Source organism: Tiliqua scincoides, chromosome 6 (genome assembly GCF_035046505.1).
Source record: "Tiliqua scincoides isolate rTilSci1 chromosome 6, rTilSci1.hap2, whole genome shotgun sequence".
Classification (NCBI taxonomy): Eukaryota; Metazoa; Chordata; class Lepidosauria; order Squamata; family Scincidae; genus Tiliqua; species Tiliqua scincoides.
In genome coordinates, this window is record NC_089826.1 from 61,576,148 (window position 1) to 61,589,329 (window position 13,182).

Here is a 13,182-nt window from a genome sequence, read left to right on the forward strand (position 1 = left end):
CTCTTTTTGCCCTTGAGATGCCTGTTGTGGGAAGTGATTTGTGACTGCAAATATTGAATGAGGAACAACATGCTGAATTACAAGTGCCAGTTATAGAAAGTATGCCATCCATAGGCAGGCACAGTTTTTGGAGATACGAGTTCCTCCTACTATAGAGATGACAAAGACATAAAGAAGACTAACATCCAAATGCAGAAATTCAACTGCAACATGTACCTCTAGTATGTGCTCTGCTTGCTGTTCTCTGTCAAGTTTTCTTGATGTTGTTGTAATAAGACCTGCAAATGTAAACAAGTTATTAGTCAGTATTTGGGCTGGAGGAGGGGAAGGAATATATTAGGTGGTTCAATGTGACTGAATAACCAGTGACAAAAGGCTTTGGTGGCAATACTCAAATTCAAAAACCTTTATTGGCAATAGCAATAAAACCAGGATGTTCAACAGAAATTTAAACACTCCAATTACATTTACATTACATTACTTTTCTAATCTACTGTGGATAGATTACCATCTACCATCCTGGAATTTATAGAGGAGTCTATAGACCAGAGTTAGGCAGAAGGCAGTTTAGAATCTACTGGAAGACTTCTGGATGATTTGCAATAGATCTGCAAGAGTTTCTAACTCTCATTACATACAATGGGTAGCCAGACTGAACCATTAAAAAAAAAAGATAGCTTTATTAAGATCAACTAAAATAATCACAAAGTACTAAGCAAGTTCTTAGTTCTCCAGAATTCCCCCGCTGGCTATATGTCGAGCAAAACAAAGGCAGGAGGAGAGAAATTTGGGCTCAAATGTCTCAACATTTGCAACAACAAAACATGGTTTTTCCTCCTGCTGAAAAATTAAATTTTCCTCCTGCTGAAAATGTCTATAACTTGTAATGCAAGTTATAGACATTACAACTTAGTAGTAGCCTTTTTTGTGGCCAAATACAGTAAAACTGTTTTCAGTTGGTTATAATTGGGCACAATAGTACAACTGATGAACTGAACACAAAACTTTTGACCAGCTTGACCAATCCATTCATTTTCAAACACATCTACATACTGCAAAATAGGCATCACGCATGACAATGTATATTTGCATCCTGCAATTTTCCTTCTATATCCATGTGAGAAGAGATAAGAGACTAGACCTCAAAAAAGATACTGCTAAGTTCTGCTTGTGTCATACAACTATTTTACTCTGCTAAATGCCATTTCAGAAGATTAGGCAGAGTAGCATGTCAAGCAATGAAGGAGGGGTACAACAGAAGGAGAAACTGGCAACTCTCTCTCTCTCTCTCTCTCTCTCTCTCTCTCTCTCTCTCTCTCACTCACTCACTCACACACAGACACAGACACAGACACAGAGAGAGAGAGAGAGAGAGAGAGAGAGAGAGAGAGAGATGCTTTCTATGCACTAGTGCACTTTCTATGCACTATCTAGATACTGGCCAATGTGTGAAGTAGTCCTTAGAATAATTGCATCAATTGGTTAGCTACCCTAAATTACTGAATACCTGAAACCAATGCTGTACTCTTATATTTTGGTCCTTCTGCTTTGGACAATAATAATTTACAAATTATTTAAAGATGGTCATTGCACTGCAACAGCAGACTATGAAATAAGAATGCTGGTTCCAAAACAAACAAACAAACAAACACTTAACATATTCACCCTAAACAATCACAACCGGGGGGAAATGCTTTCAGTTGCTGACTTTCATGGAGTCTGGAAAAATGAGATATACTTTCAATCCATCTCTTTTCATCTCTAATCTTCTAGTGCAGTGGTTCTCAAACCTTTTAGCACTGGGACCCACTTTTTAGAATGTTGGGACTCACTGGAAGTGATGTCATTAACCTGGAAGTGATATCATGGCCAGAGTGACATAATCAATTTAGACTTCAAACCTAAGGTTTGATCAGCCAAAGATTCCATTACGCAGCATGCTCATGCTGTTATTAGGCATAGCTCGGAATTGAAACTTATATTCCAGCTCAGAAGCCAAAGCAGAAGGCAGACTGGGATCCTTCTCCAAACACACAGCCCTCCCCACTTCCAGTGCCCCATATTATCACTTAATTAGGGCAAAGCACCATACCTCTCTCCCACAAAGAAACTACCCTGCCCAGTAGTTCTGTAACCTATATTTTCAGCTCTGTATTTTCAATGACAGCTGAGCTAGATGCTGTGTGACCCACTTATTGAGTCCCAACCCACAGTTTGAGAAACACTGTTAGTAGGTTTTCAACAGATCAAAGACCCACATATGTTTTGTCCTTTGTGCCAGCATGCATACGAACACATATCCTTCAAGGCTTTCTGTCCTAAAAGACTTCCAAGGGCATGCATGTTAGGACCCTCCAGAGAAGGGATGTCAAACTCATTTCAAACAGAGGGCTGAAGTTAGCATTCATGGTGCCTGCTAAAGGCTGAAAGTGATGTCATTAAGCAGGAAGTGACATCATTAAGCAAATGATGGCCAGAAATAAGTACTTTGTTCTCACATAGAAACTAATTAGCTGCAAATGACCAAAGAGAAAATGTGCAAATCCTGTTCATATTTTTAAGATATGAGAGAGCCCAATGATTATGCTGGGAGAGCCCGATTATAACAAGAGTCAGATAAATTGCTTCTGGGGGCCGCATTTGGCCCACAGGCATTATGTTTGACACCCCTGATCCAGAGCATCTCACCTGCACATCTTCACCTTTGATTCCTGTGGTTGCCATTCAACAGAGATGAATCACTCATGAAAAGGGTACAACTGTGGCAACAGTAAAAGCAGCCTGATCTTACTTATGTGCTCTCTAAAACTGTGATACTTCCATCAAACACATGCACAAAACACAAAAGGTGCCATTTTAGAAAATCTGTCTTGCTCTGGAATTCACATGCATGTTCCAAGACCAGTTTGGGGATTCCATTCATCATGTCTCAGTCATCAATGCATTGACAGATATCTTCATTCGGTAAAATGTTATTGAATGTTTTTCATTTTAAGCACGAAAGGATCTGTTGGAGTGTTGGTTTAACTGGGACTTAAGTTCTTTTGTAGCACTCTTATCCACTAAGATCCATAAAGAGAATTATTATGATCATTAGGTCAAGTCAATGCTGTTGGGATTGGGATGCCTTTCTCTTTAGTATTAGCCTTCTAGGTAATTTATTCTTCAAAAGAATTTGTATTCATATGAACAGAAGTAGTGATAACAGGCAATACCTGAGCATATAAGTAACAATATAACACTTGGCAAGCTATCAAAGTACACAGTTGCATCATTGTATGAGTACCCTGTTTATGTGTGTTGCTAAGGAAGACTGTAGGATTTAATGTACTGGATCAAATGCATGGATCAAAGGTTATTACTTTATCTCATACCTGATACTTCACAGGAACACTCACTGCGTTATCAGCAGCCAGGAAATAACAAGTTTCAATAAAACTACTGCAAGCATGAGACTGTATGAACTTGCAAGTCAGACTGTTCCCTCACCCTTCTAAACAGTATTGAGAAGCAAAGGTCAAGAATCCGCAAAAACTAGTCTCTGAAGAGGCAGAATCTGGGGTGTGCAGAAAGATGGCCAGAACTAACAGCATATATAGGTTAGAAAAGTGCACTGAGAGACTCAAGTCACCAACAGAGCAATCCTATGCATGCTTACTTAGAAATATGTTTCATGGGTTCAGCTTCTATTTTAAAATACCTCAGGGATCAGTTTATAGATTATACCTGCCACACCGATACAATTTCACACAGTAGCTGGTCTATGTAAGTGGAGAAACAGAAGGGAATGCAGAATAACCATCAATGCAACACATTTCTGGAACTGTGAATTACTAAAGTTAAATGATCCAACAGCTAAAGCATATATTCACTTTCTGTGAGCAAATTTCATCAGGTGGAATCCAGCCTGTAGCAGAGTGTCGTCTCATCACGTGGAGTTTCTTCCACAAAGATCTTTGGACATGGCATGTTGCTCTCCCAAAGAACTGGATGCCACCCATCAAAAATATTTTTCCTATAAGGGTGCAATCCTAACCAATTTTCCTGCACTGACTGCATTTCCACAATGCAGCCCCAAGGTAAGGTAACAAACATGCCAATACCTTGAGGAGACCCCCTTGACTGCCTCCCCACTGCAGGAGGCAGTGCTCACCACATTGGTAAAGCGATGTAAGTGCTGGAAAGTTGGTTAGACTTGCGCCCTAAGTATGTTTAGAATTGTTGATCCTAACTGCAAAACATTCTTGCAGTCCAATCCTATACTTCAGAAACACTCTACTGAGCCATAGAATATGGTGTATGTCCTCAAATGCTGGTGCCCCAGATATCGGAACCACTGTGCCTGCATATCCTCACTGCCAGCGAAACTCCAGGAAGCACAAGTTCTAAAATGAATGGAGACATGAGTAAGACAGAGAGGAGTCAGTAGCCACTATTTCCTAAAAACTCTAGTCTAGAGTCCAGTGTTTCCCACCAGTGAGTCACGACCTGATTGTTGGTAGGTCACGTTAGCAGCTAACAAGGAAAATGTATTCAGCCCTACGGAAAGTGAAACTGAGCCACATGTGTGTGTTTACTCAAAAGTAGGTGAACATGCCTCAGTCCACTTTGAAGAACAGTCTGACAGGAAAGTAACAGCACCAGAATGGTTCCAATCTGATGAACATGGACCCCAAAAAACAGTGGGGAGTATGTTATTGACAGTGTGTGTCTGGGTGACTCAAACCCTGGGTGCCGGGAATCCTGGTTGCTCTTTGTATTTGCCCCACTGTTATTGTGCTACAGTAGTTCCTGTAATAGTAAAAAGCATAGCATCCTTATATGAGGCAGACTGTATGTGTGGATTGTGCTGCTGTCAGTGGTAGTGGCCTCCAGTAGCTCCTCCAATTGAGGGGCACCAACCCAACAATGGCCACTCACTGAACCTGCATCTGCCACTGCCCCAGTTGGTTCACCTTGGTTTCACTTCTCCAGCTGCCAGCTTAGAGTTCCGTGGGTTGTGGTGAATGGTTCTTTGAATAACTGACCAACTTGGGGCCATTGCCAGGCTACTACCCTGTAAGTGATAGGACGAATTAGTGTTTCCATGGTTGCGGGCAGAGTTACTGGGAGGGCAGCACCTGCATGGAGTTGTTCAAGGCCCTGGTCTTCCCCACTCCCTTAGTGTTTGACAAGTTCAGGATATAACAGACATTGCTCAAACGTGCTGCCAACATACTAGGGATGCCAGCACCACATAGGATGCCACATTTATTTTTGTACCCCAACTAATAAGCAAGTATGTCCAATGATGAGTGAGTGAAATTAACTGCGAATGTACTCTTAGACGTTCTAATCTTAAAGAAATATCACTCACCTAAAATGAACTCTCTTAAAAAATCAGGTTGATAGTTTCATAAAGGTTTCTGAATAGTACCTAGCAATCTACTGGCAACCAAGCAATAAGAACTAAGATAAATGTGTACCACACAGAGGCTCACAGGAATTAAAGCCAGAAGTAATCCCAAACGTTTGAGCATTTAAATCCTATTATCTCCTTTAAGACTCATTAAACTCCTTATTAAGACTGTCTCAAATATATATCACTTGTTATGCTATCTAAAAACACCAAAACAATCAAACAGGGAATATTAATTCTGAATTATTTAAAAAATGTTTCCTAAATGTTTTCTAATATTTAGCTTTTTAACATCAAATATGTATACTTCTTGCTCATATCTTTCATAATTGTAACAAGACAATTCCAAGCTGCCATCAAACACTGTAATAGCTACTAAAAACTGCTACTGTGATACATTTTTGCTCTGCCTATGAAAATGCCAGCTAAGGTACAGCTGATGGAAAATAAAACTTAGAATTAGACCACTTCTAGTTTGCAAACACAACCAGAAGGTGGTTTGCGCTCACTGTTTCTAAACATTCTGAGCATCCAGGAGCCCTGAGGAGGGCTCCCCGCACCACCTGCTGCTTGCAGAAGTCTTAAGTACAAGCATCCCTCCTTTGCCTTCCTTAGCGACGTGATCCTGGGGATCACTTCGCTGTCCTCGCCCCCTCCCCTGCAAAGATTTACCTCAGGAGTAAATCTCTCAAAATGCTTGAGAACCACTGTTCTATAACATTCTGCACTACCATGAAATTTAAGGACAAGTTCCACAAATTTTGCAATCTTTACATGCAAGACAGCATCATGTACTGTTCTGTATGTCTTGATAAGAACTTGAACAACCAAAGTTTCACTTCTAATATACTATAACAGTGGTTCTCAAACTTTTTAGTACCGGGACCCACTTTTTAGAATGACAATCAGTTGATAGCCACCAGAAGTGATGTAATTAACCTGAAAGTGACATCATGCCAAAGTGACATCAATTTAGGTTTCAAACCTAAGCCACAATCAGTCAAAGATCCCATTACACAGTGGGACTAGAGCTGTTATTTTGCATAGCTTAGAATTCAAACATTCCAGCGCAGAAGTCAAAGCACAACATAGACTTGGATCCTTCTCCAACCACACAGTCATCCCCCCTTTCCAGTATCCCATCTTCCCACCTATTCAGGGTAAAGCATCATGCTGTCTCCCAGCAGAAGCCCGCCCTGCCCAACAGCTCTGTACCCTGTATTTTCAGCTCTGTATTTTCAATGGTGGCTGAATTATGTGCTATGCAACACACCTGAAACTGGCTCGTGACCCACAGTGTGAGAAACGCTGTGCTATAATTCTGTGCATGAAGTAGCTGTGACAAATGCACACACTATAAGGGGAACCTGAGTTACAGCTACAGTGGCATCCTAGATTAGGTGTGTCAAGCAGATTTGTTCTGTGATTCTATATGTCAGGAGAAATCACAGTCTGCTACTACCACATGGCAGGCTTTTACAGAAACACAGTAGACTCAGTAGTAGCCAGAAGACCTTTATATTGGCATGTAAGTGAGTCATCCTTTCCTCCCTGCGTCATGTTATCACCTATACTTTTAGCTCAGCAAAGGCACTGTAGCTGGTAAATAGCTTTAAACTGCTGCTGTTTCAGTGTAATGATCTGTTGTAATGCCATCTTGCGAGCACAGAAGACTTTGCAGCCAGTCCAAAAACTTGACTGCAGTGGTTCTCAAACTGGTGGGTCGCAACCCACCAGCCCAAGAAACACAGGGCCTTGGTTTTTTTTCCTGAATCTGTGCTGGCCTTGGAAGGGTGCAGGGATTCCCGCAGGCCCTGCACCTCAGAAAACTGAAAATACATATAATAAACTTCCAGGCCCCAACAAAGACTTATCTCAATTATCAAACTCCCTATGAGTATTAGAACCGCTTGCTACCTTATTTAACAGTTCCCATATGATCAGGTCATCAAGTAACCCAGCAGAGAAAATTAGGGGCCTGTAAATTTTTTTATAAGACAAATTAAATTGTGGCCCATTTTGCAATTGAACGGCTCTAAAAGCAAGCAAAGAAAATACGTCAGATTATAAAACTTTGTACCTTTGGACAGGCACCCAATAGCAGGTCTGGAAGGGCTGTACCAGTACTGCAGGAGCTGCATTATACAGGGTTTGTTTATTTTTTAATGTGCTATTCCACTACTCCACTCCATTATATTTAAAGTAAACATGAGAAGGGGACACGAAAGCACAATGATAACGATCAGAATGCAGTTTGACAGCTAAATTACCAGTTCTGATGGCTTCTATTGTTTTACATTAGGTTCACTAGACTGGTTTTCTTTTTCCCTAGAAAAGCTAATATTTGAACAAAATGTGTCTACAGGTCTCCGTGAGAAAGCTTTTCTAGATGTCTTTCTTTCACTGACAACAGCAGCTTTCAAACAGGTTCAAAAAATGCTAATTTTGAAAAACAAGAACAAGAACAACAACAAGAAGAAAAGAGTACAGCAAAAAAACAAACTAAAAAGGCAGTTTTTTATGCCTCTTCTTTTTATAACAAAAGGCTTTATTTTATTTCCAGATGTGCAGTCTGACCACATTCCTCTTTACTCAGAAGAAACTCCCACTGTAATCAGTGGGGCTCAATCACAGATAAGCACTGCAGCCAAAGTTTTAATTACTAGACACATCAAGAAAAAAAATTGTATTATTTTGCCTTCTTAGCATGTGGCAAGCACTGACTCCACAAGCCCAGGGCTACGCAGAAGCTAAGCAGGACTAGGTATGATAAGTGACTACACAGGGAACCATGAAACCAAAACTGGATATCAAATTATATATTTATGAGGGTGAGGAGCTACAGATTTTGAAACTAATTTCAAATAATTCTTGAGTGAAACAATGCAAAACCTTCCAACAAGAGAACTTTCAAAACCAGAGAAGTAGATGCTACAATATCACCTGTAGGCAACCTTCAGTCTCAGTTATTTTGAAGTGGTTCATTGATTACTCTGTTAGAAGCCTCATTTAGCTCTCTTCTTTCTTGCTTATATTGAGAATCATGAACAAAAAGAACAACAATAAAAAGCAGTACTTCTCCCCCTCTGTGCAAACAAGCAGATTTATAAAGCACAGCTCTGACTATCTTGATAGTTTTTCTGACAACAAATGCTTTTTGTAATTGTATGTGTACATGAACATACACTTGAAATACTTACCATTCACTGGCATTTAAAATGACAGCACAACCTTTTGTGCTCTATTATCAAATACTACTAAGAAATTAGATGACTACTGACATAAAGCTTCACCAGATGTTCACTGCCTTTACGACAGAGTGATAATATAAATGATGTACCTGAGAATGGTACAGGAAATCTATTCCTAGCACAGAGTGAATCACTGAAAACAGCAGACAAATGAAAATTCAGGTTTTCCTGCTGATTTAGTATGTGACTTAGCAAAACTCACTGCAGGAAATATAAAACCTCAAGTCGTTAAACAATGGAGGCTTCCTCTATGATAGCCTATTGTGCAACCACGGGTCATTTATTTCCTCACTAAGTAGTTTTCCAATGTTATCGGAAGTCCTTGGAAGTTATTTGCAGCTGTAGCCATTTCCTATTTTGCTTTACTCAATCTTCAAATTACTCACAATAATTGCTCTGAAGGGTCAAAAAGGTTGTAAGTTTATAGCAGAAGTAATATGGACTTTATGCCCTTGATTCTCTTCATTTTATGATTTTATAGTGCTTAAAGGATAGACACTAGTAAATTGGGGTGAAATTCTTCTACTTTCATAACAATTCAACTCCTCTATCTAAAATATACTGAACTCATTCAGTTGTACTCAGTACAACTGAATTAAGTATTGAATACACTTTTGATAATACAAGTAGATTACCCCTTATCCAGATATCCAAACCTGAACTATTCCAAAATCCAGACATTTTTGTTTAAGATTTTTCAAAAACTTCCTGTAGTGTGAACACTAGTGCTCATTTACACATACAGTGCAGACTCAGACTGTACGTTCTCTGCTCTGTGGTGCATACCTGTACAGACAATGTTGAAAAATGTCAAAGAGGCCAACAGACAAACACCTATAAAGGTGACAGAGAAAGAAGCAAGAGGAAAAATTTCTCATTATATTTATTCTGAAATCCAGACACCTTCCCATTCCAAGCAATTCAGATAAGGGATACTCAATCTATATTATTAGCAAGAATAAAGAGATCAGAAAATTTCCTTCTGAATAAAAAGACAACCCTACTTGACAGGATCACACACAATTCTGAAATTAAGTTCACATCTAAAGTTTTTGAAATTGCATAGATGGAAAAAAAAAAGCAAATAGATATTGTAGAAATGCAGTTACAGATATAATTCAGACTTACTAAACATTAATTCTGCACATGTTCCCACAAAGGTATCATGCCTCTGAGCAGCATTCAAAGGTGCCTTCCACAAGCAAAACTGCTCTTGCACAAGCAGAAGGACTTTATGTAAGATTATTACACTGAGAAAGTTATCTCTGTCCCATAGCACATCTTCTGATAGCAGAAAAATGTTTCACAACAAGTTGCAGTACCTCTTCCCCACACTCGTTCTACTACCTCTTCCACAAGTTCCCTACACAATCTCCACCACAATCCACAGCTCTTCGCTTACTAGTGTTTGTGCAACATATTGGAGAACTACCACAGCTAAAAATTCTTCCACAAGCATCAGTGTGGATTCCACCCTAGATTTTTGGATTTTTCAACGAAGGCTTGCAATCTCAAGCAAGCACATATTTTGACTTTTCACTGAAAATCATAAATCTCATCACAGGTGTGTGCCACTTAACGACAGGGATATGTTCTCCAATCCCTGTTGTAATGTGATTAGGTCATTAAGTGAACATTCAGTCCAATCTATTGCCTTTGTTGTGTAAACAGACACTCCCTGCTAGACACTAGCTGGCTGCACAGGCTACTGGAGATAGATTGCCTCCTCTTTGCATTAAGAGCCTCACTGTTGTGCTGTAAGCTATGGGAGACGTGATTGCCTGATTAAGAGCATCTTTATTGTGCTTTGACACCGTCATCTATGTGGTGTCCATTGTTAAACAAATAAGAGGTGCATGCCTATACCTAGAAAGAAGAAACTATACTGACCAACTCTCTAATAACCAACAGCACAGGAAGGAAGCTTGTTGTCAATTACCAAGCTAACTAGAAGCCTTACCTTCATCATGGGTTAACAGCACAATTCTATGCTCAGGAGTAAATCTCACTGAATTCAGTGGAATTTACTCCCAGGAAAGTGTAAACAAGGTTGGATTGTGACCTAAGTGAATTTCACCTGCTTGCTCCACTTCCTTGCCTTAAAGTTCTCAGTAGGAGTTGCTACCTAGCAGCACTGCCAAAATTCTACAGCAGGGAAGATCAATAAAAAGGCAGCATGAATTATAAATATGAATAACAACTTTAGCACCATGTGGACGTTGTGTTATTTCTGACCCTACCTTACTGTGCTTTTTTAAAAGGAAAATATTTGTAAAACACCATGAGAGCTTCTGGAGGTGATATAAAGTGGGATATAAGGATTTTGAATGTATTACATCCATTTTATTTTTTTATTTCTAGTTAATTTTTTTTTCCATTTCGGTCCTAACTTTTGCCCATGGCAGTCTACAAAGGCTGCAACTTACAAAGGTACACCCGCTTCCTGAGAGTAAGCCCCACTGAATATAAAGGGACATTTCTGAGTAACCATGTATAGGACTGCACTGAAACCAGGTTTAAACATGACTGAGACACAATAAAACAACATATTACACAAATAAATGAACCCTATTTGCATCTTCACTACACAGAAAATTGGCACTTAAAATTCAGTTTGACGCTTGCCAACCAGGCTGAGTAGTTAATACAGGCTATCATGTCAACTTAACTGAGCCTGTGTTCTGAGCCTGTGTTCTGCTTGTGTTCTGATAGGCAGCCCAAATGCCTATTTAAGAGACATCAACTATTTCATGTGGGCTACCACTGCTAAAATCACACCTTTCATAGAGCAGCTAGTTCCTATGTATGATAGGCTCCTTTCTAAACACCTCTTTCCAACACAGTTTAGGTCCAAGTCTCTCTCTTTTATTGTAGTTTCACATAAGTAACCTTTAAGTAGTGCTGGGTTAACTTATCTACATTTAAAGCAGATTCAGAGCCAGCTCTGCAGTGAGCCTATCAACCCTTTTGCTTGTGAGTTGCAATTGAATGGGTACAGTCCCCAGGTAATTAACAGGGCTCTCCTTCTCTCCACTTGAATTCAAGTGGCTCATGTGGCTGAGCCACTACTATTTAGTAGGCTTAAATCACAGTCATTGTCCTCAAATTTCATGTGGTGCTTTCATTCAAACAATAAAATAAAGTTGAATGCTTTCCTTCTTCAAAGCGTAAGGAGACAGAGAGGTGCAATTTGTTCAAAATACAAAAGCCACTCTGCCCAAAGGGACTCACAGAAACAACTTCATAAAAATTGACAGCTAGTGGGAGACAACCACATCCAAAAAGAAAGGATCAAAATACTGCAAACAGTAGTAAATTTTTCTTGTGTTTGTAAGCTTCATATTATTATTATTAACTATATTTATATTCCATTTTTAAACTAAAAGTTCACAAAGCAGTTTACAGAGAAAAATCAAATAACTAATGGCATATTCTCATTTATAAATTATGTACTGTACTAGATGCCATCATTCTGTTTGCAGCCCTACCCACAACTCATTTAATTCTATTTAAATTCCTCTCTTGACTTCTGGGGATTCCCCTCTCCCTCTGCAACCCACTTTATGTTAGATATACCTATGCTAAAGGTGCCCCAACCCTTGCTAGCAGCTTTTTAGAGGGCTTGGGAATACAGATAGGGGGAGGGGCGAAACTTAGTTTGAGTTGAGTAGGGTAGGGTAGTCTGGATGCTACCCACTGATAAGTAAATTGGAAAAAGATCAGAGAGGCTGCCTTACTGTTGATGTGCATCCTGATTTTTGTTAATGAAATGCTTAGATCTTTGTTACTCAGACTAAGCAATCTCAAAACTAGCTTGTAACCCAAATAATAGAGGGTGGAAACCAGCAGGAATGTTTAGTGCATATGGCTCAAGACTTTTGAAAGATTTATTCCCCTTGCTACCAATGCTATTAAAAGGAAGATTTAGACAACAAATATACTCCAAGGGGAGAGGCAGGAAGAATGTACAGGGATGGAAGAGAGCTGTGATTGAGGTACCAACATTAACTGAACAGATTGTGTGCACTGAGAGAGATCAAAGACACAAAATTCATAGCATATTTAGCCTTAATCCACTGCTTCAATAAAGAAGGGCAGAGAGGTGAAGGAAAATGTCTGAAAAGCTAATGAATGAGATAAATCGTCCTTTCAGACAGATGGATCCAAGGATCAAAACTATGAATATACAAATAGCTAGCTACTTTTGAGACTAGATAACCACTGAAGTTTTGTAGTCAATCTCAGCTTGAGTTTCCCCCATACCCTGTACACTACAGTTTTACTCGCCATTGACAAGATTAAATCCAGGATGGAAAAAATGTAGGTCCATATTAATGAAACAGTACATGTTGCTAAACAGGCACAGATTAGTATGGTCTGTGTGTTGCTGCTTGGAAACACTGGCATGATTGTCAACATCTGGCCTTATGTAATTTTCATATCAATACAAACTTCACATGCAAGATACTACAGCGGTTCTTGGTGAAACAAGTTTATAGCAGTGGTTCCCAAACTGTGAGTCATGGCTCCCTG

At 39.5% G+C, this 13,182-nt stretch overlaps 1 protein-coding gene across 8 annotated transcripts in view; it reads right to left on the reverse strand.

The window, feature by feature from the left end:
* Positions 1 to 13,182, reverse strand: part of FAT1 (FAT atypical cadherin 1) — a 145,095-nt gene that overhangs the window by 76,947 nt on the left and 54,966 nt on the right. For all 8 annotated transcript variants that reach the window (XR_010794700.1, XM_066632966.1, XM_066632965.1 and 5 more), the window contains exon 4: positions 217 to 278. Coding sequence is in view for 7 of the 8 variants with exons in the window: in XM_066632966.1 (XP_066489063.1) it covers positions 217 to 278 (62 nt within the window). In the remaining variant the exon portion in view is untranslated. The remainder of the gene's footprint in view (positions 1 to 216; positions 279 to 13,182) is intronic.